The 24,167-nt window shown below is 42.9% G+C and overlaps 1 protein-coding gene across 5 annotated transcripts in view; it reads right to left on the bottom strand.

Moving 5' to 3' along the window:
- HERC1 (HECT and RLD domain containing E3 ubiquitin protein ligase family member 1) overlaps window positions 1–24,167 on the bottom strand; it is a 3,987,333-nt gene that overhangs the window by 2,143,113 nt on the left and 1,820,053 nt on the right. For all 5 annotated transcript variants that reach the window (XM_044077739.1, XM_044077741.1, XM_044077740.1 and 2 more), the window contains exon 32: window positions 9,447–9,553. In XM_044077739.1, the coding sequence (XP_043933674.1) occupies window positions 9,447–9,553 (107 nt within the window). The remainder of the gene's footprint in view (window positions 1–9,446; window positions 9,554–24,167) is intronic.

Raw genomic sequence — 24,167 nt, 5'->3', positions numbered from 1 at the left:
CTTCACTGTTGCAAACCAAATTCCAGTCTACATCTATAAGTAATATTCCTTGCTGAAAGATAATTATTTCTCCCAGAATTTCCTTAAGCTCCATTACAACAGTTTTAGGTGGAACGTAAATGCATGTCAGTGTAATCCTCCTCCTTTGCCAGTAGCCCTTTAGTACTATACACCTTCCATTATTATCTTTTTTCTCTCTTCTATCACTATTGGAGCTCCTCTTGCAATTAATACAAGTACTCCTCTTTTCCTTTGTCCCAGATATTCCGGTGAATAACTATCCTGAAAACCTTTCTTTATTTAATTCACATGGTCAGTTCCTTCCAGGTGTCTCCTGTAGCACTGCTATTTGCACTCTACATTTTTTTAATATAGCTCACTACTCTTTCTTTTTTTATGTTTATCTATAAGACCATTCAGACTGAAAAACATTACAGAAAGCATCATTTTCTTATACAGGTATTACTACCACCTTTTATGTATAACTGCTTTTTTGTTAAATGTCTAGTTCCAACTTTTATGTTACATGCATATACTGTTCGGCAGGCTGGTCTTTGATACAGTTGTTTCTTGTCATATCTATTTGAGCCTATGTCATATCTTACATATTTTTGAAAGCTGTCACAAAGAACAAACACCCCCCTAAAACCTAGCAACTTAATAATAACACACAAAACTATGTACATATTCAAATATCAATGTTTTTGCTTCCTAATAAGAACAAAAGTTTTAAGTTGATAACCACACAGACAGGCTAGAGTTAACTAAAAAGAAAGGTTAGTCAAGCTAAGACATATGGTACAGCCTGTGCAATGTCCTACTTGAATTTTTCTATCTTTATAGCTCGTCCAGCTGAGAAAACACTTGAATCCTTTCAATACACACTTTCTCCAAGTCATTCCCCTTTATCAAATTGTCTTCTAATGACATGAAAGGCACAAAACTGCTAAGGATACCTTGTTTACCAGAAAAAAAGTTTTATAATATTCAATATTCTTTCATTTATATGCTTTGTAATACTAGATAATAATAGTAATTTAGTTTACTATTTAATTTAATTTAGTAATTGTAATAGAACATTTATGTCCTAGCCAATTTTTCTCTTCTTTTCCCTCAGCCAATACCCTTCCACCAGACCCAGTTTCTCTTTATCAGACTGCATTGTCTAGATTTCTCAAAACTGTACACGAAAGAGAGAAGAGGGTAGAAAAAGAAAAAAAAACAGCACCCATTTACAATCCCCATTACACTTAAACATAGCATAAAAGAAATATTAAGAAAAGAAAATGTTTACTTACAGTAAGCTTTCTCCCCGCTCTTCCCCCTCCCTAAAGCATTTTTCTGAACATTAATGATATGAAGTAGGACATATACTTTAGAGTCCCCCACAAGTCCAACAAATTTTAAAAAAGTCCAATATTTCCATATTTTCTTGTTCTGTCATGTTTCACAAATATAATTATTGCACTGTAATCTCAAAGTAAGTTACTGGTTTTATTACTGTTCTTATCCATCGCCCAAATCCTGTCCCTCCTTCATTTCCAACGTACTCTCGGTTCTTCTAGGCAACTCTCATGCTCCATTCCTTCTGTGCAACATTTTCCATTAAAATACTGGAAAAGATTTCACACACACAGTCTCCCTGTGGTCTTTATTACCAGAAGAACAAGAAGCAAAATCATCTCGTGTTTTGCAGCTCACTTTTTGTTGGACAGACCTTTGTACTTCCTCCTTAGCATGCACTTCATCAAAAAATTATTTTATCCCTCTAGGGAAGATGCCTTAAAGACAGCTGGATACAGCTATCTAAATCTCACACCTGCGTCTCAACGTGCTCTGAATAGAGGAATGAATTTACTTGTCTTCTGCCTGGTGTACAATGAGTAATCATTCTCCACAAATACTCTGCTGTCTCCCACTTTTGGTATTTTGCCCTTCTGCCACAGTTTTGTCAGAATCAACTCCTTCTGCTGGTAAGGACTGCATCTTTATTATTAAAGGTTTAGGTTGCTTTCTTATAGCTAATTTTGCAGCATACACACAATGTGCCATTTCAACTAACAGCTCCTGCTGTGGAATACCAGTCCAGTTGCTCATTTGTGCTTTCATAAAATACATGCATTCTGTACCTTCTCTGGTATAGCTGAAAATCTCAGGTTTTCCCTATGTGCTCTGTCCTCTAATTCTATTATTTTTGACACAGTTCTTCCTGGGCAGTTTCATATTCAGCCAGCCTTTTCTTCATTCTAAACTCTGATTTTTGCAGCTTTATCATCTCATCCGAATATCTGTTTAAAGTTTCTTCTACATTTTCCAGCCTTTTGTTGTTTGTGTTGATATACTCTATCAGTGTGTGTTGATAAACTCCATCAGTGTTTTGTTTATTTTAACCAGATCTATATGAGGTTGTCTTGCATCTTCCTGTAGGTTACTTGAAGTCATGTCTGAAGGTTGCACTGCTTTTTGCTGAACAGCTGCAGAACTTTCCCTAGTCAGTATTTCTTCCTCACTTTTTGTAGCTGACTTTTCCAGGTCTTCTGTATTTCTTTATTACTGGCATCCAGCCAGTGTACTTGCTAGCCAGTTACTGAAATTTACGCATAAACACAAGTCTACTGGCCTTCTCTTCTGAGTTTCTGTTTTCACACTGGGAGAGCTAGAAACAAGCTGTGAGAATGTGCAACCATCTTGGAAGTTTCTTTCTTTATAACTGTTAATCAGTCCATAATTACATAAATTGCTCAAGTACTGCCTTCTCTTAAACCTCATTTCTCCTCCTGATTATTATTCTGCATGTACTGTTCACAAAAAATCCATTTATTTATATCTAATGGACTCCTTTCTTTTTCTAAAAATCCCACTTCCAGTTCTTTTTAAACTTTTTAACAATATTCAATACTTCAATTACATTTGGTTTAGAATAAGATTTTCATTTTCTAAAAACTTTTTTGTAGCAAACAGAATTAAAAGGCTGCATCCTACATGAACTCCAAGAAGAGCTAAACCCAAACATAAAACTACTGTTCAATCTCAGCCTTACTACAGGATATGTGCCCAAAGAGTGGCGTACAGCAACAGTGGTCCCTCTCCATAAAGGTGGTGCCTCAACGGATCCTGGAAACTATCGCCCCATAAGCCTGACTAGCTTGGTCTGCAAAGCTATGGAAAGGATCATCATGGACCTCATAAATAAAGATATTGGGGACCTACAAACACTGGATCCTACCCAGTTCAGCTTTAAGGGCAAATCCTGCCTCTTAAACCTGGCTGATTTCTTTGAAACAGTCACCAAGGCCATTGACGAGGGGAAGGTGGTCCACACAGCCTACCTGGACCTCGCAAAAGCCTTCGATACAATACCCCACTCGAGCATTATAGATAAGCTCACCAGCTTTAATATAAACCCCTATGTCACTAGATGGATTGCAAACTGGCTCAAGGACAGAACCCACATGGTTAGAATTTCTGGAGCCATGTCAGACTCCAAACCACTTACAAGTGGTGTCCCACAAGGCTCAGTCCTGGGACCTCTCTTGTTCGGTATATATTTCTCGGAGGTACAGGCCAACACGGAAGGACTGTGGCTGACCAAGTTCGCAGATGACTGCAAACTGGGCGCCATAATCGACTATCCAGCCGACACAAGCATCCTCCAAAAGGGCCTCATAGAAACAGACAACTGGTGCCAGAGCCATGGCCTCAAGCTAAATGCCAAAAAGTGTATAGTCATCCCTTTGGCAAAAACAAAGTGCCCACAAATTACCACATAGGTGGTAATCCATTAAGTACAGAAGAAGTAATTAGGGACCTGGGGACCCAAGTTGATAGCAATCTCTCATTTGACAACCACGTGGCCAAAGTGGTTAGAAAAACATTTTATATAGCCCACCTAATCATGAAGGGATTCACATCTAGATCAGGGGACATCATCGTGCCTCTTTACTCATCCCTCATCAGGCCCATAATTGAGTACAATGCAACTTTTGGGATGTACCTTCCCAGATACCTGCAGCAATTGGAAAGACCCCAAAAGTACCTCACCAAGAGGATCACAGGGCTCAAACAGATGCCATATGCTGCCCGGTTAAAGAAACTCCAGCTCTACTCAGTGGCATACCGCCGGTTCAGAGGTGATCTGTGCCTGACGTATAAAGCCATGTCCAACCCGGAATTAATGGACATGCTGCACCTCAGAAAATCCAAATCCCATCGAGCTACACGCTGGAGAGACTTGAACCTCAGCACTGAAATAAATAGGACATGCTGGAGGGACAGATTCATAACCCAGAGGCTCCCTTCACTCTGGAATAAAATCCCAGTCCAGGTTAGGCAGAGTCCCTCATTGACTCTCTTCAAGAGGAATCTTGATGAGTGGATGGGAGATCGTAGGTTTACCCCGGGTATCACTTCTGTGTCACTGTTAGACAGAGGCACAGTATACTAACCTCGAAAAAGGGCATAGCAAAATAAATTTAAAATGGGTGGCGAAAGCCAAACACATTCTGGCTAGGCTTATAAATGCCCTAGGGCAGATAGCCTAGTATGAACCTATGAACCTATAAAACTGATAAGCCCTTACTATGTCTAGGCAATTCAGATCCTGTGTGCCAGCTCAAATGACATGATTTCATTAGTTACAGCCATTTGCTCCACCAATAGTTTTAACAAAGTATACTGTGTGGAAGTTTTAAAGTCTGCCAACTCATTACACTCCCAAAAAAGGTGCTCCTAGTAACCTCTCACTTTCCCAATGCACCTCCAACCTTCTACTGGTGGAAAACTTCTTTGAAGTCTCCTTGGGTATAAAAATACCTATTCAAACACTTAATGACCAAAAACCTTAACCCTCAGACTTTGTGGCATACTTGGGAGCAATGCATATGTCCTTCCATTGTCCCCTTGTTAAACTGTTTTTCCAGTCTCTCTTCCCAATCTTTTCTGACTTCCTTTGATTGATTCTTACAGTTATCATACAATATGTTCCATTAATTATCTATTTTTTAACAGCAACTTCTGTTACAGAATAAAGTAAAATCTCTACCAGAGCTGGTCATTCACTTAGGACTCATCTATCCCTTTCTCTTTGCCTATACTGTGACATCAATCACCTGGCAGGGAAGGTAACCTCTAACCTGCAGTCCACACTTTTGCTTGGCCTCATCCTACTCTATTACCTTTCCCTCCTAGTCATACACTCCCAACACCTTGGTTCCTTTGTCACTTTTCTCTACTAAATTCCAGCCCTTTCTTGCCTATTTCTGTACTCCTGGTTGCAGTCATCCCTAATGGCAAAATCACCTTACTCCACTCATGTGCTGACTTAGTTCTTGGAACATTCAACTTTATGAACATAAAATTCTGTGTGTGGTTCTTGCTCTCCTTAAGGATCTGCATCTAAAAACCTACTGTCTCCTTATTTCTTGAACTTCACCCTTTCTTCTTAACCTTCTGCCTGTGTTATGTATATAATTTTTAACTGAGTAGCTCTAAATCATCCATCAAAATTAGGTAATCCTAGAATACCTTGTTCTATGGGGAGAATTAAGCTTATCCCACTTAACTTTTTCCCTTTTTTCCCACTTCCCCTCCCTAATAAATTCTTTCAACTCTATTAATTATTCTCCACAACTTCTCTTCTGGTTGATAAAAATAAGCCTGACCTGTACATAAAACTAAAGGGAGTAAAAACATATTCACTACTTATATCTTACTATCCATAAACATAAACAAGAGCTTCTAGTTTCTTAGATTCTGTATTATCTTTTGTTTAGTCCCTTCCCACATATCCTTAGCTGCTATGAACCCTTTTAAACCCATACACCTAAACATTTCATCTTATTGTGCTCCTATAAATATGAGTATTACTGAACCAAACCACGTGTTCGTACATAAATTACTTCTATAGCCGTTGGTTTATCTTTCTTCATTAATTTAACACCAAAAGAACTGAAACTGTCTCAAAATATTCTGCAATGTCATTTTTGGATTTATCAAGTACAAAGCAATACAATCTGTAAACAAAGCCAGCATTTCTTGATTACCATACTAATAACATCCTTGAATTTCTGAGTCCCCTATTTTCATTGTCAATGGCTCTAAATATAAGCAAATAACAAAGGGAAAAGAAGACACCCCACACCTGGTTACTCTGTTTAGTCACAGCCTATCACAGAAGAATTATCCCACCTTAATTCTTGACTTCAGTCCTTCATATGTACTCATAATTAAACCTATTACTGTATCAGTGAATGCAAATGATTCCACTGCACCACTCAAAATCCCAGGTTACTATATTAAATGCCTTCTCTGGATCCAGATCCACCAACAACAGTGGTATTTTCTTATATTCTGAATCATTGTTCTACTAATGTCAAATGTTTATCACATCTCCATAGATAAAAAAAAAAAACACAGTGATCCATACCTATCAATTTATAAACACCTTTGCAATTCTCTTAGCTAGTACAGACATAAACCCTTTGCAGTCATGGTTTAAAATTGAAACAGGTCTATATGAAGCTGGGCCTAACAGCTCTTTACTCTATCTGGGCAACACAGCCACCAAGGCTTTCTACCAAGAAGTTGGTGCTTCCTCTCCTTTTAAAATACTAACAAAGTTCATGAGGTTTTTCAGTTGGTGTTCAGGATCAGAACTGCCAAGGCATACCAAGGCTTATTAAATTTAATTCTGCTGACAGCCAAAAAGACAACAATGAGAAAATGGAACTCAAAGTCTAAAACAAATTTAGCATTATAAAAATAAATAAATAAATGGAAGTTAGAATCTTTAAAGATGGAAGGAAGTAAAGTGCAGAAGAAATAAATGACTTACTTTGGAAAGTTGGTGGGTAATGGAAAATTTGAAGGCATTAAGTAAAAATAATACTGAATTGTGAGGACAATTGTGTGACATGAAGATAACAGTGGAACAGTTTTTGAAAGTTGTATCATTAATGTATGTGAACTCATATTGCATGTTAAAGTGTTATGAATACATAAACTTGTTAAATACTTTTGTAACAAGTAATACATGTTTTTGGCAGGCAATGGAAAAGCAATAAACTTATTTCAAACAGTAAACACAGCAGGCTCATAATACAAACAGGCAGTCAAATTGTGGCCTACCCCAAACTTGCTGGTAAAGTAGTAAAGGAATGTCATCTCACTTTATACACATCACTCAGTTAATTGATAATGAAAAAAGAAGGAAGGCCTTCAGAAAATGACAGTTTTATACACAAAGCTGAGCAACACTGCATCGAGGACAGGAAAGGTTATATCAAGCAAACTGCTAACTGCATCCTTTTTGGAGAATTCAAAAACATTGTGCATCTCCTCCCAAAACAGAAACAAGAACAATTTTATATAACTTAGAAAGCAAACTAACAAACACATAACTCTATGACCTTTAACAGCGTATGCAAAGGCAATCAACCGAATAATTAACTGCTATCAGAAAAGGGCCACCCAAGCAAAACTCTACGAAGCTAATGCTCTACACAGCAGCAACAGCTTAAGTGAGAAAATTGGACTTAACATAATAAATGCAGCTCAGCTCTGGTAGGTTCACAGGTGTATACTAGGCAAATGACCACTAGGGCCTTTATGAGCCTAGCCGTGCAACTCAACTGTGACACACAAATTTGATTTACATAGGGGCGATTTACCGAATGTTCTGTCCATCAAAGAAATAGGAGTCAGACCTGGCCCAAGTTTTGCATAAATAGGGATGAGAAGGAACTTTGCTTCAGTTGGATGGGGAGACTGTTCCAGAGAATAGGAATTGTCTGAGAAACCTCTCTCTCTCGCTCAAATATGTCCTATTTATATCGCAAGCAAAATTTAGGTCTTTTAATCTAACAGTTCTGACGATCTCTATTTTGTGGATGTACAAAAGGTTCATCAAAATAGGGTCCAGTATGCCTTACATGACAGGCAAAGATCACTTCTCATACGTCTGTATGACACCGAGTAAAGAGACAGAGCTTTCAGGAGATTAGGGTAGGACATTGTGTGTACTCCCTGAACTCTTTTTGTAAGGAAAATGTGGATGTTACAATTACTGCAAATGTCTGGTCAGGTACCTACCGGAGGGGGCATTACACTCTATGATGGGTCTGATGAGGGCCAAGTACAGTGGTTTGATAACCATTCCGGACCTAGACACAATGCCATTGCTTATCAGTTGTGCAGCACAGAAGGATTTTCTTACTACCTTGAACACATGTTGTTCAAGGGCTAGGTTACTATCTACACGAGTTCCCAGATCCCTGACTAGTGAATCAACTTTTAAGGGTGTTTCATTAATGATGCAGTTACCTGGGGTGACATAGTTCCCAAAAGGTTGTTCTGTCTTTCGGCTTTTCCTGGTTAGGGGTCACCACAGTGGAACTCTGGTCCGCTAATGATTGGCAGTAGATTTTTGCGTGCCGAGTTGCCGGCCCTGTCGCACAACCTTCAACGAAGGTACGCCCATTCACGCATGTCTCCACACAAAAGACACACTAGCTGAGAATCGAACAGGCCAACGTCTTACTGTGAGGTGACAATGCTACCGCAGCACCACCACCGCAGTTAGTGCATTTCTCTGAAATTGAGTTTTAAGCCATGGCTTTCGTACCAAGCATTTGTCTGTATTAGACTTTCCTGAAGGGTGCTCTCATCTTGGGAAGGATTCAACGACTGCTTCCAGTCTGCAATCATTTGTGAACTTGGTTAGCCAGAAGCCTTTAACATTGGCTTTGACATCCGAGAAGTAAATGCCAAAGAGATGTGGGCATAGCACAGAGCCCTGGGGGACTCCACTGGTGACCGGCCTCTGTTGAAGTAGCCTCAACAATTCTAATCGCCTATGCCCTACTGGTGAGCCAGCTAGCTATCCAATGAGTTATAAAGGGGTTTATACTTACTTCTGTAAGTTTGGTGACAGTGTCTGAATGGTGTATTGTATCAAATGCTTTAGCCAGATCTAGGCAGGCAGTATGCACAGTTTTCCCCAGTTCTTGACAAGAAGACATTCCATTAAAAAAAATTTTTAAGTCAACAAAGTGAAAAGAAATGAAAAGGGCAAATTGACCACTCATTTATACAGAAAGGACAATAATGACCTTTTGTGTTGCAGTGGACAGTCCAATGGTATACTAAGATACAGAAAAGTCTATCTGATTTTGATGCTATCAAAAAGAATGCTGCAGAACTGGAACAAACAAACTAGCAGAAATATTACAATGCAACAGCACGTGCTTAAAGCACTACTGCTTAAAAGAAATCAAGACTCCCTACCTTGGAAAGAAAGAAAGAGAACAGATAACTACAGTGGGCTACTGCATGTAAACTAACCTAAACATGTTGTATGTACTAAGACAGACAAACCCAGCCTGACAATTTTAGCAAAGCATAAGCAAACAAATTAAATTACTAAAAAGCACCAAGAAAAATGTGTGAACCTGTATCATCTGGTCATCTTCAACACTGGTTTCACATGCTGGTAGCACTGCTTCGAGGACATGGAGAGCAAGAAGCCTGGTCCGAAGGTTACCAACTAAGGGAACTCCTGTGAGAAAAGAAAATACTTATCACTGTCATTGGTTTGTCAGAACGGTTTCTACCACAGTGGGATGATGGATCCCAGTAAAAGTTTACTTATACTAGTATCTAACAAATTACAGTTTTACAAAGTACTTACTATAATGAAAGATCACTGAAGAGAACAATGCAACACTAAATCTAACATTAGAGTCCACCAACTTCCTGTTCCCCTGTTTTCCTGGGTAGCATTTTCATTAACCTTGTTTTCTCCCCCATCAGAATCAACAGTGGTCTTGTATCAAAATCTGAAGGTAACACTGTAACTGTGGAAGGTGTTCTTATATACACAGCTTAACTACACTAGCCTTCTGTTCAAGTCAAGGCACCATGGGTTCTCACAAGTATGCTCACTGCAGACAATTACCCTCCAAATAACAAATCGCATCAGCAACATACCTCAAACTGTAACTGGTAAACACTTCAAGAACAATGATAGCTAAAAAAATCTAAAACTTCCCTAATTAAGATGCAGGGAGGGTAGCTTAATTGATGCAGTAACCTCTCATCAAAAAGCATGTGTTATGTCTTATTGTAAATAACTATACAACCAATTTTCAGAGAGGACTGCTGTAACATTAAATCATATCTGAGTTGCAATCCAAGCAATACTTTTTTTAGTTTTGGTTGGTGGACAACTACAGGATCCCTTGCAGCAAAGGCATGCTATATTTTGTCCAGCCCTATACTCCATTCACCGGCTTGTAATGTTAGGTAAATGCATGTAGTCCACATGGCAAATTTTCAAACTTCTCATTTAGAAATATCTTTGAAATAGGCAAAGGTTGCTGCTGCTCTAGAACATGCACTAACTGTGTCTTACAAAGGTCTGCTGCACTTGTCGTTGCAAAAGTCAAAACAAATAGCGGGTCACATTCAATTAAAGAGACAGGCTTTCATTCCCTTTTTTGATCTAGACAAAGAGTTTCTGCCTTCCTGTAGCCATGAGCCTTCTGGTATAGCAACTGACATTTCTATGTACATTTCACCTATGTAAGAGATGTCTTTCATTTTATACATATGGATTAAAAAGTGGCAGTGGAACAGACGGTCTAGGATACTGCTAAAAGAATCTTGACATGACTGAAGAATTACCATAAAAAAAAAAATTAGATTGCAGGGACAAGTCTTTAATTTTGAAAGCGTATATCTCGTGGTTTACACAAGGGGCTTGCATTTTTGAAATCCTTTGTAAAGTAAGACTACTACAAAAAAAAATTCCAGGGAAGATGTTTTAACATCTACTTTTTTAATTCAGAAGACGAAAGGTTTGATTTTCCAACAAGAAATTCAAATACTGAGGGAAAGAAATGTGCACTTTTGCAGGTTTATCCTTTTACAAAAGCCCTGTCCAAGAGGTAGGTTCTACCTGTGCACAGGCCAGAACATAAGGCGAGATTGCAAAAATACATACCATGATAGATGAAGAAGCAGAGTTGCTCAGTAAATGAATTAAGTGCTCAAGTGTCTTGGTATAGAAGAGTCTAGAGAGACTGGATCTTATGATGCAGTTCAAGTGCTAAATCCCTTCAAGCAGAAACTTCCTGTATTCAATCGTCTGGTATCTTTCATAAAGGTTTAGCTGGAGAAATAATCACCGTTTGGAATTAACATTTCATCTTCCACAGTAATACATTCAGAGGTTTCAAACTATGATGCAACACTTTACCTTGCTGCTATGTCATTAAGGGCCATGCAGGAAAAGTGGCTAGTACAGACTGCCATGATCATGCATGGGAGATGGGACATGACAGGCAGTGTTATCACTGTATTAATGTATAGATGGATGTTACAGATTTTCTCCGATTCATCACAGTATGCACTTGATACAATTTTAAAATGATAAAAGAAGAAAATAAAAAAAACTGTACAACACATGTCCAGTAACATCAACCAGGCACCAACAGCTAGTGCTTCTTTTGAAAGCCAACATCTGCGACTTCACATACCAAACATGTTCAGTGCAGCTGTTGAGGTCCTGGTTAAGGTGGAAGTCTCTCATCCCCCTCTGGAAACATCAGATGCTTTCTTAAATGTAGTAGTTGCTTTACTAGAGGGACTACCATTAATTAGTAGACATTCTCTGCCAATCTGAATATGTCATTTTCTTAAACAAAATCCTACATTCTAGGATGTCTACATGCTCATCTGAAGCATGCAACACTGGAATATTCTAGCTACATAAATGTTTTTATCTTCATAACCTACCAATAAAGCATATCAGGCACTACATTACATAAGTGATATAAAAATATGTAACTGCCTGACTTATAAGGACCTCGGCCAGAGGCAGACAGTAAAAGAACACTTGTGTACAGGGAGGATGATCAAGAAGTGTCCTATAGTACCGCAACAGATTCATTAAAGCTGCATTGATTACATCTAACACAAAGAACTTTCCTTGATATTTTCTAGGCTGGGATGAGTACTACCACCAAGGTGGAGGAAGCCAAGGAACTGTACAAGTACAAACTCAGAATAATGATCCTTGGAGTAATGAACTTTCAAAACATATCTCAGTTCCATGACCCTCAATGCAAACATTAAGGCTTGGTGAAACTGAACATGGAGGACCAAGTAGTTATGATACCACAGGTCAAAACAATGACATTTTTAAAGCCAACACTGGAGACAGACACTAGTCTAGTGAAATGGGCTTCTACAGCTGCATCAGCTAGTGGATGTTGAACTAACTGCTGGCAAAAGATGATGCAGCTGGCAAATCCACCTGAAAATTGAAAAGTGGATGATTCACAACTACAAGCTCTTCTCTCAACAAAGCAAAGATGATGAACAGCTTTCTCATCTACCTAAACTTATGGACCTGCCTCAAGTAACACCTAAGCTACCACTGTATGGCTAGGAACCAGAGTCCTTTTAACTCCTGGTCTACAGCATCACCAGGAAAACCTCAAGACTTACAGACTCAAGAGAAACTTCTGAGACCACTTTCAAGAAGGGAGGATTTGTCCCGATAAATAACTTATCCTTGTGAAGGACCAAACAAAGGTCCACCACACAACTGCTTAATTTTCTAAGATGCATCGAGTAGAAGCAATGGCCAACAGGAAGAGTTTTAAAAAACGTTAATGTTGCCCAACAAGCAGTAATGATCTCGGTAAGCTCAGCTGGGAGCTTACAAAGGACAGCAACCTCCCTGAGCATGGAAAATAACATCCTGAGCACTCAAGGCTTCAAAATAATCATCCAAAGGGACAGCCTCCACTGGTGGCATAACCCAAGGTTCCTCTTCTTTCTTACCCAGATAAAGACTGAATCACTTCTGGAAAAAAAGGCATATATATATAAGCCACAGGCTAGACATAGAGGACCTCATCAGTCTAATAGTCTCCCCTCAAGAAAGGGTTCATCTGCTGGGAGAAATTTACTGCCCTTGTCTGCCTCACAGTTTAGGGCATGTTACTCCTCTGAGCTACATTCCCAAGATATTGAGGAAGTGAAAGATCCTTCCTTACCCTAACTCCAAAATGGAACAGCTAAGGGTCACCTGATGCACAAGCGATGGCTGTGAAGGATTAATATCGAGGAGTGGGCAAAGAACAAATAAGTGCTCAAGCAGCAATGCTTAGTCTAGAAAGGCTTGAAGTAGGCCTGGAGATGGCATCAGCAATACTTCCTGCTTTCATGAGAAATCCAGCCAAATTTCAGAATTAAATATCCCACATCTAGACCACTGTTGCAGGCCCTTATGGAATAGGACGACCCAAAGGAGCTTGCTGTACTCAGAGGTGGAAAGTGTGGAGAAAAGATTCCTAAGTACTACTTATCAATAATGTGCTGGAAGGGAGCAAATGGACTACTCCAAAGAAAGTTCCTGATGCTCAACTGAGGAAGAGACTATGCAAACATGCAGGAACACCCCAAAAAGCTGTTGGGAATGCACCTACTGTCAAGGAAGGACAAAAGCATGATTCCTTCCCAGCCACATGTGAACATGTGACATCCAAAGGCAGCATTGTAGGTACACTTCCTAGTAGGATGTGATCAATGACCATTGTCAGCTTTCTGACTCCCTTATCCTCTTGGCTTCCTCCAGCACTGGCAAGGAAGTACTCCTCAAAGAACTTGCTGCCAATTCCTATGTCAGGCATGCATCACAGTACTAACCCTAATAGCAAAGAGAGGGACCTGAAGCCTCTTTCCTTTTTTTATCTGCAAGTGACTGGGCTGAATGTCTGGTACTAACAGTAGTGATTCCTATCCCGTTACTCATAAAAGCAGAATAAAAAGTGATGGGATCATGGCTTACAATCCACTGATCACAAGAAATTTTAGAAGGTTCAGGGTTCCCAAGCAATGAATGCAGGAACTTTTTCACAACAAATGTTAGGATCTAGACCTGGACTGTCTAATCATGGCCCAAAGAATCTGTGGCAGAAATTATTTCCTCTCCCAAGCAAGACAGCAACAGAAATTCAGAAATGTGCTGAATTGGTGACAACCAGAGAAAGGAAAATGCCTAGCCTACTCACTGCAGAATACTTCCAAGTCAGATTAGCTTCATTTTGGCTGCATCACAGCTCCAATGTCCCTCTTCTCCAAACATTGTTCTTTTACTAGAGGACTAGCACATACATAGGAAGTTTATATGTTGGTGTACAGCTTTTCCAAAATATGGAACGATGCTGTTATATTACATAAGGCCAAGTAACCTATTCTTCTTTCTGTAATGTTAGCTATCATTCCCTTAATCCATCAGCTTCTTCAGAAGAATCCCATTCCCCTCGCTGTCTAAGAATTTGTAAATCAGACCATCCTTTCCTCACTCCTACTAAAGCATCCTTCCACTGTTTATCCCACCCTCTGCCCATTCTGTCTCATCTTCAATTTCCTCCATCCTGCTCTCACTATACTACAAATGTAAAGAAATTGCCAAAATATACATTGTATAAGGCAAAACTTTTAGTTATGTACTCACCATAACTTCAGATGTTTGGGATCCATCTCGCCTACATTCTGAATGATGGGTTCGGAGCCGATCCCTCGGCTCCGACTCGGCACGCTTATGCCAAAGAGCGAAGTCTCTTATTGGCTGAGCTTACTATATCCCAGGATGCACCACTACCAGTCCCCCAGATCTAGTTTGTCCGCACACATGCACACACGCATACCCTGCTTATATAACATCGTCAGATGAAACAAGATAAAACAGTTGAACTCAAAACCGTTCAATCTCTTCTGATCTGCAAGGCAGGGGGAAGGAGGGTGGGTATTAGGAATGTGGCGAGATGGATCCCAAACATCTGAAGTTATGGTGAGTACATAACTAAAAGATGTTATGTGATCCTATCTCGCCTACATTCTGAATGATGGGACAGCGTCCCTAGCACCTGAATCCTGGGTGGCTCACTGGAAAACACTCCTGAGTACCGTGGAACCAAATGATGCTCGTCCTTTAGATGCCACATCCAATTTGTAGTGGGAAATGAAAGTGTGCGGGTTGGACCAAGTAGCCGCAGCACAAATTTCCGATATAGCGAGCTTGGAATGAAAGGCTATAGAAGTAGCCATAGCTCTGGTAGAATGAGCTTTGATAGATGTTGTAAGTTGCTTATTCAAAGAAGAATAGGCCTGAGTTATGCAATCTCTGATCCATTTTGAGATAGTAGCTTTTGTGATGGTTTGGCCCAATTTATTATCTGAGAAGGACACAAACAACTGGTCTGACTTACGAAGTTGCTGAGTCCTGTCTAAATAGAAGCGTAATTGCCTGTGAACATCCAATTTATGGAGAGTGTATTCTGCTTCATTAGAGAATTTTGGAAAGAAAACTGGTAGCTCTAGAGATTGTTGAAGACAGAAACTAGAACAGACCTTTGGGACAAAGGACGGATTAGGCCTAAGTGATACTCTATCCTTGTGGAAAATCAAGTACGGTGGCTTAATAGACAGGGCTTGAAGCTCTGAGACTCTTCTTGCAGAAGTAATAGCCACTAAGAATGCCGTTTTCCAAGACAGATATTTTAACTCGCATGTAGCAGCCGGTTCGAAACGGGGAGATGTTAATGCGTGAAGCACCAAATCAAGATCCCACGGAGGTGCAGGATGAAAAACTGGTGGTCTTAATAGACTCGCACCTTTAATGAACGTTTTGCATAGTCTGCTGCTCATCAAAGGAGGATCCGTGGATTCGTGGAATTTAGAGATAGCCGCTAGTTGGACTTTAATAGTTGAGACAGAAGATCCCTGATTAAACAGGGATGTTAAGAATTTCAAAACCTCTGGGACAGGAGCAGTGATAGGGTCTAGGCCCTTGAGTTGAGCCCAGATAGCAAACCTCTTCCACTTACTGAGGTACAATTTGTTAGTGGTGGGTTTGTGGGCCGAAGATAGAATGTGAACAACTTCCGGGTCTAGTGTGTGCCTTCTAACTAAGGTCGGAAGTGGAGGAGCCAAGCTGTCAATTTCAAAGATTGAAGGGACTGATGCCAATGTCCCGACTGATGGATTAGCAAGTCCGAATCAGGTCTAAGGTCCACGGATCGTCCACTGCATGCTTCTTCAGGTAAGGAAACCATATCTGACGAGGCCAGTATGGGGCAATCAGAATCATTGAAGACCCCAGTTGAGAAGCTTTTTGAATAACTTTGGGAAGAAGTGGAATTGGAGGAAAGGCATAAAGTAGCCCTGTTGGCCAAGGTTGTGCTAGAGCATCCATGGCTGGTACTTCCTGATGTGGGATCAAGGAGAAGAACCTTTGGCACTTGGTGTTTTGTGGAGTTGCAAATAGGTCGCAGCACGGCGTCCCCCATCTCTTGAAAACCTGGGCTGCTACTGTGCGGTTTAGAGACCATTCGTGAGGAGAGAGAATTGTCCTGCTTAATTTGTCCGCCAATACATTTGACTTTCCCGGGATGTGGGTCGCTACCAAGAAGCGGTTGGTAGCTACAGCCCATTCCCACACTCTCATGGCCTCTCTGCAAAGGGGGTACGATCTGGTCCCTCCTTGTTTGTTCAGATACCAGACCACCGACATGTTGTCTGTGTGGATGGCGATGATGCCCTGAGGAAGAAACTTGTGTAAGGCCTGTAGGGATAGAAGTACAGCCCTCATCTCCAACACGTTGATGTGGAGAAGAGCTTCGTCTGGAAGCCAGGAGCCCTGAACTAGCCTGCCCAGACAATGCCCCCCCCACCCTATCTGGGAGGCATCTGTCGTCAGGGTAACCACTGGAGGGGGGAGAACAAAGGGTTTCCCTTGATCCAAGTTGGATGTCTGAAGCCACCAGCGAAGGTCCCTTTTGCATATTTCCGTAATCATGATGTGATGATTGAGGGGAAGATCCTGAAAGGACCATTGAGTTGACAAGAGCCACTGAAGAATCCTCATGTGTAATCTTGCTAGAGGAACTAAAAGAACCGTGGCAGACATTGAGCCTAAAACCTGTAGAACCATCCTGGCTGGGGCTTTGGATCTCGAGATCAGAGCTTGAACTTGGCCCTGTAAAGTTCGGATCCTTTCGGCAGGAAGAAAGACGCGCATCAATCTTGAGTCTATCTCTGCTCCTATAAACTTTATGCGTTGAGAGGGCAGCAAGACAGACTTTGACCAATTGAATGTAATCCCCAGGGAAACACCCAGGAGATGGTGGCTTTGAGGTTGTCCATTAGTAGATGCCTGGTGGTGGCAGTCAGGAGCCAGTCGTCGAGATAGGGAAACACTTGGAATCCAAGACTTCTCAGGTGAGCCGTCACTACTGCCAAACACTTGGTGAACACCCTGGGGGCTGTGGTGAGACCAAAGGGCAGAGCGCAAAATTGGTAATGACTGACTCCCAGGCTGAAGCGCAGATACCTTCTGGACGCCTGATGTATCGGTATGTGATAATAGGCGTCCTTGAGGTCTATGGAGCACATCCAAACATCCTTCTCCAATAATGGGAGAATGGATTGTAACGTGACCATTCGGAATTTGGATTTCGTGACGGATTGGTTCAGTTTGCTGAGATCCAATATTGGCCTCAGGTCCCCTGTCTTTTTTGGCACTAAAAGAACCTGGAGTAATTTCCTGATCCGATCTGGTCTGTGGGGACCGGTTGGATGACTCCTTTTTCTAGCAGCTTTAAAGCTTCTGCGGCTGCTATTTCCCTTTGACTGGGTGGTGGGTCCGGGATTCTCTTGGACGGTGGGGGTGAGTATGTGAATGGGATGGTGTAACCTCCGGCAATGATCCGAAGCACCCATCTGTCCTGAGTGATTGACTCCCAGGCTTTTAGGTGCTTGGCAAGCGACACCCGACTGGCTCCGAGCAGCACAGCCGGGCAATCCCTCATGACGTGTGGGAGGCTGAAGAGCCACGAAAGGACTCGCGGTCTCCAGAATTGCGGGGCCCTCTGCCGCCTCTGGGACGGCGTCTCCCTGAAAAATTTCCCGTCCTCTGCCTCTGGACGGGAATCTTCCTGCTGTTGGGAGAAAAACTTGCGAGATTTGCGGAACCACATTTTCCCCCCTCCTTTAGCCTTGGGGTAAGGCCGAAAGGGAGTGGAATAACGGCACCTACGGCAGATAAAGTTTTTCCCTCTTGCTCACAGCGGGTAAGGGTGTCTTTCACCTTGGGTCCAAACAATGAGGACCCATCAAAGGGAGCGTCGGCGAAGGAAGACTTAAAGGCCTCCGAACTGACACAAGCGGAGCCAGGCTTGTCTCGTGAGCCACGCCTGTGCCTGCCGCTCTACCGCCCCTTGGCCGCATAGGAAATGAGCCTCATGGACGAGTTAGAAATTGGCGCAAGGATAGCCAACTGAGAGCTAACCGACTGGGCTAGCTGCTCAGGTAGGTTACCCGAGAGGGAATCTGACAACTCCTTGACCAGATCCCTCTGAAGCCTGGTAAAATGTGCCAAATAATTCAGAGACCTTAAGGTAAAGGCCGCTGATGTCAGGGTGCGCTTCCGCACCTGTCCATACTCCTAGACTCCTTATTAGGAGGATGGACGGACGTTGAAGCCTCTGCCACGTCCTGTTGTGTAGCAGATGCCACCACCATGGCATCCACAGCCACGCCTTTAGTAAGGAACTCCTTCTCGGGGGGAGCAGACAAAAATTTATTTGGACGAGAAGGGACTGGTTCCACGGTATCTGGATGTTCCCACGCCCTTCGACAAACTAAATCCAGAAGCTCGTCGAAGGGCGGAGACACCCAGGAAGCGGAGGGCTGAGCTCCAAAGGCCTTGAGGAGCACTGACTCGTCCGCAGAGGGGGGTTTGGATATCCAGCCGCCTCGTTGTTTGAGGATCTCTAAGATGTCTGCAAATGAGACATCATCCGAGGACGACTGGGACCCTCTGCATCATCCATATCAGTGTCCGATGTAATAGACTCGGGAGTCCACGTGCTTCCTCTTGCACGATCTCTTCCTTGGGGTTCCTCTGAAGACAACTCCGAAGAACCCTCAGGAGGAGGGGAACCCCACTGGGGTAACCTCAGGCCTCGGGGCTCCGCTGGCTACGGACAGGGAACTGCCAAAGACCCAGTCTCCACGCCCAGGGAAGGTGCCGGTAAAGCCGGAGAGATGGCGAAGAGGACTTGGCCAAGGCACTCCTCATGGCCCTGAAAGCCGGACCCCAGAATCCTGGGAGTGTCCGGTCTCCGAGCCGTGATAGCCGACGGAAGTCCCGCAGCGAAGCACCGAGGGAAGGCTCGGAACCGAAAGCATAGGTCCCAAACATCACCCCGGGTCCAGCCGAAGAAGTCCGCGTACCAAACTCGGACCCGAAGGCCGGGTTGGAGTAAGGGTCGGAGCCGACCCTGAGATCTCCACCGGCTCCAACAGCACCTGCTCCGGCGGAGCTGAAGCAGTCGGAGGAGGAATGGCAATGGGGTGGGCCAAGGTCATCGGCTCGAAGCCAACTGGGTCGGAACCGAAACAAATTTTGGAAGACTGGGGACTGGAACAGTCTTTGGAGCACCCTGTCTATATCAGAATCCGACATTCTCAAGACCGAGAGGAAACAGAACGGGTTCGAAGGCCTCTCCATCGGCCCCAAAGGGCTAGGGGACCGGCTCGAGGCGACTCGATGAGTATCGGCGCCGAGGGAATACTCACACCAGATTCCATCGGTGCCGAGGTAGACTTCGGCGCCGAGGAGGAAGTGTCTGAGCGGGCGACCCTTGTCGGCTCCGAGAGCAGCGGAGCCGACGAAGGTGACCCGCCTCTCGATGCCCCAGCCATCGGCTCCGAAGCCAGAGGAGTCGATACTGGTGGCATCGAGGCAGACCGTTCCGACCTCGGCTCCGAAGTCTTTGGAGCCGAAGGAGAGGCCTGCCTAAGTCTCTTGGCAGTCGGATCCGACGGACTGGTCGGAACCGAAGCCCTTTTCTTTTTGGCCGGAGCCGGAGAGGATGCCAAGGCTTCTTCAAAGGAGGGTTTAATTAACCCCTTAAGAATCAATTTATTTTTCCTCTCCTGGAGGACCCTTGAGGAAAAAGCGTGACATACGCTGCATGACTCCTGCAAGTGCTTTGCCCCTAGACAATATACACAGAGCGAATGATCGTCAGTAATAGACATTTTGAAACCACATTTCGAACATTTTTTAAAGCCCGAAGGCCTAGGGGTTTGAGACATGATGTTAAACAATTTTAGTAACTTTGACAGGAAAGTAAACAACTATAGATTTACTGATGATAAACCTAAGCTTACAGTTATAGCTTAACGCAAACACTTCCTGTAAATGACAGGGAACTCTAAACAACTATAGACTTGAGACCCTGTAAAGTTTTAAAAGGTTGACAGTCCGGGAAGGCCCTGGATGGAGGGGGGCCGAAAACAAAATCAACCCAATCACACACAACAGTTTTCACAATCCAAACGTACACAAAAGAGCGATAGCCGTTAAAACAGCTTTTGTGACCAAAAAACAGCAAAAAACTGACAGAAAAGTTAGTTAATAAAAACTACTCAGTCCAGCCAGCTCGAGACCACGTCTTCGCAGGGAAGCGGCAAACGAGATCTGGGGGACTGGTAGTGGTGCATCCTGGGATATAGTAAGCTCAGCCAATAAGAGACTTCGCTCTTTGGCATAAGCGTGCAGAGTCGGAGCCGAGGGATCGGCTCCGAACCCATCATTCAGAATGTAGGCGAGATAGGATCACATAACATCTACTATTTAAATTCTTCAGAATTTGCTACTTCTCCCTTCCATTCCTGGTTGAGCTTCATGAACTATTAATGCTTCTTTCCATTTTTTGCTCTCTAACATTCTACTCTTTATCCTAGTCTTGCCATTTAGGTTCATAGATTAGTACTAGGCTAACTGCCCTTGCGAGCCATTTTAAGCCTAGCCAATTATTCCTTGTGAGACTCAAACCCTGCACGTTGTGTTTGTAAGGCAAACACCTTAACCATTAGACCACCCTCCCAACCCCTTTCAAAACTGTATCCTAATGACATCTATCTTTTCCCATCCTGTTCTCTTGTTTAACACTTTCTACCCTTTCTCCACCACTTCTTCCCTTTAATCCAATGCATCGCTATTTAGTCTTTCTCCCCAAGTTATATCACTATCTTTTTATGCTCTTCATTCAATAATAATGTTACAAACTTGACAAATTCTTCTTTACAAAACTAGGCCCCTCTCTTCTCGTATATAAGCTATTACTTGTCTATCACTTTATTATAAGTTTTAGACATTTTTTTTCCAGTTTCAAAAAAAAAATCTTCTGCAGGACTGCAACTAACAAAAACATATCATACCCACTTTCATCATTTCTGTCTACCATTAAGCATCATCCTTGACTATCTCTACTCCACAGCTGTTCATTTCTCTCTCTCAACCTCCCATCTTCTATTTCTCCTTCACTCCCGTGATCGCTCTTAATTCCACGCTAAAAGATCAACTATAACTTACATTAACAGTAGAATGTTTGTTGATGACTGTTACAGTTGTATTCGCATAGGTAGGTACTAGGATATCTGCCTGAGGGCATTTATAAGCCTAGCCAGAGTGTGTTGGCTATCGCCGCCCCATTGATTAATTAACTGATCCTCTGTCAAGCAGAGCCAATGAAGTGATCCCAGGGGTGTATTTTCGGTTACCCATCCACTCGACAAGGTTTCTCTTGAAGAGCGTTAGTGAGGGCTCTGTCTAATGTAGTTTGGAATTTTGTTCCAAAGCATGGGGAGTCTCTGTGACAGGAATCTACCCTTCCAGCATGTTCTATTTATTGTTGTGGCGAAGTTTAGCTCACTAGAGTGTGTGGCTTGCAGTGACTTGGATTTCTTTAGGTGGAACATGCCCATCAATTCTGAGATGGACATGGCTTTGTAAGTCAGGCAGAGATCACCTCTGAGTAAGTGATATGCCACTGAGTACAGCCGGAGTTTTTTCAGCCGAGCTGCAGAGGACATATGTTTGAGGCCAGTAATCCTCTTGGTGAGGTACTTTTGTGGTCTTTCCAGCTGTTGAAGTGTCTTGTGAGGTACATTCCAAATGGGGCATTGTACTCTATGATGCGTCTAATGAGCGATGAGTAGAGGGGCACTACAACCTCTTTATTTCTAGATGCGAACCCTTTAATAATTAGATGGGCCACATAGAAGGATTTCCTAACTACTTTGGCATTATGACCGTCAAAGGAGAGATTGCTATCTACCTGTGTCCCCAGATCTCTTATTACCTCTTCTGTATTAAGGGGGCTGCCACCTATGTGGTAATTCGTGGGTGATTTGTTTTTTCCAAACGGGATGACTATGCATTTTTTTGGCATTTAGCTTGAGGCAATGACTTTGACACCAGGTGTCCGTCTCAGTAAGGCTTTTTTGGAGGATGTCTGTGTCAGCCGGAGAGTCAATTATGGCTCCCAGTTTGCAGTCATCGACGAACTTGGTTAGCCATAGTTCTCCTGTGTTTGCCTGTACTTCTGAGAAGTATATGTCGAACAGTATGGGTCCCAGGACAGAGCCTTGCGGGGCACCACTTGTGACTGGTTTAGAGTCGGACCTGGAGCCCGCTATTCTTACCGTGTGAGTTCTGTCTGTAAGCCAGTTGTCAACCCATCTCATGACATAAGGGTTCATGTTCAGGCTGGTGAGTTTTTCTGTAATACCCGAGTGGGGAATGGTGTCGAAAGCCTTGGCGAGGTCAAGGTAGGCTGTGTGAACCACCTTTCCCTTGTCTATGGCCTTGGTGACTGTCTCAAAGAAGTCAACCAGGTTTAGTAGGCATGATCTGCCCTTAACAAAGCTGAACTGGGTCAGGTCAAGTGTTTGGAGGTTCCCAATGTTTTTGTTAATGATTTCCATGATGATGCGCTCCATAGCCTTGCAGACCAGGCTTATGGGGTGATAGTTACCAGGGTCAGTTGTTGCCTCTCCTTTGTGGCGGGGAATAACCGTTGCTATGCGCCATTCTATGGGCACGCAGCCTGTGGACAGGCTGAGGTTGAACAGCGTGTTTAGGTGGGGGGTTAGTTTGTTCTGTAGTTCGTGCAAGACGCAGCCTGGGACACCATCTGGTCCCATTGACGCTGTGTTTTTGGCTTTTGAAAGGGCTGTTTTCACCTGTGCATCTGTGATTTTTGGGACACTACACTTTCCCGGTATTGTTGTGGGCCCTTTTGGAGGTGAGAGGGGGGTGAAGTTTGCACTGACTATCTGCCAGGATGTTGGCAATAGCAGTAGGTTCAGTATATTTTGTGCTATTTTGCACTAGTTCAGTGCATATCTGCGAGTTGTCACTTAGATTCTTAACATAGCTAAAGGTGGCTTTGTGGTTATCTTTTGAATCCTTGGCTATTTTTCTTTCGAAGTTAGCCTTGGATAATTTCATGAGGGACCTTAGTTTCTTACTGATACTGATCAGGGATGTCTTTCCTTCTTGGGATTTGCTTTTTTTCTGAACTACTTTCCTCCTTCTATTGTATAGCCTGTTTATGGCAGGGGTCCACCAAACTGGTTTCCTTCTCTTAGAGGAGTGAGTCTTGGTTTTGCTAGGGATGGCACGATCCATGCATCCTTGTAGATGCTCATAGAGTGCATTTGTAAAGGTTTCTGCATCTTGGGCAGCATTATCCTTTAGCGTGGGGGCTGTGAAACTTACCACCTCTGTCTTAAGTAAGGTGAAGTTTGCTTTAGAAAAGTTTTTTACTGTGGTCTCATTAGTTGGTGGTGGTGGGGTGTGGACATCCAGAGTGATTAGTTTATGGTCTGATCTAACCAGTGACGGGTTGACCTCCGGTGTGGAACACCTGTCACCCATGTTGGTGATGACCAGGTCCAATATGTTTTCACCTCTGGTAGGAGAGTTTACCAGCTGATCCAGGGAGTTTGAGTTGATGAATTCCAGGAAGCGCTGGGCCTGGGAGTTTGTACCCGAGTAGTTTTCCCAGTGAATGGTAGGGTAATTGAAATCGCTCAATATCAGGATGTTCGGTAGGACCTTCATGTTTTCCAGCGTCTCCAGAAAGGTGGAGTGGTGGTCCTGGGTCATGGAGGGTGATCTGTAACAGGCCACAATTTGCACTGCAGATTTGCCAGATGTTAGCTGCACATGGATGATCGTAGAGGTATCATGCTGCGCCACTAACCTGGAGGTGTAGCTATCCTTGATGAATATGGACACA

Source organism: Protopterus annectens, chromosome 7.part0 (genome assembly GCF_019279795.1).
Source record: "Protopterus annectens isolate FY-2018-M chromosome 7.part0, PAN1.0, whole genome shotgun sequence".
Taxonomy (NCBI): Eukaryota; Metazoa; Chordata; order Ceratodontiformes; family Protopteridae; genus Protopterus; species Protopterus annectens.
Note: the sequence above shows the minus strand (reverse complement) of the source record. Positions and strands in the feature narration are given on the sequence as shown.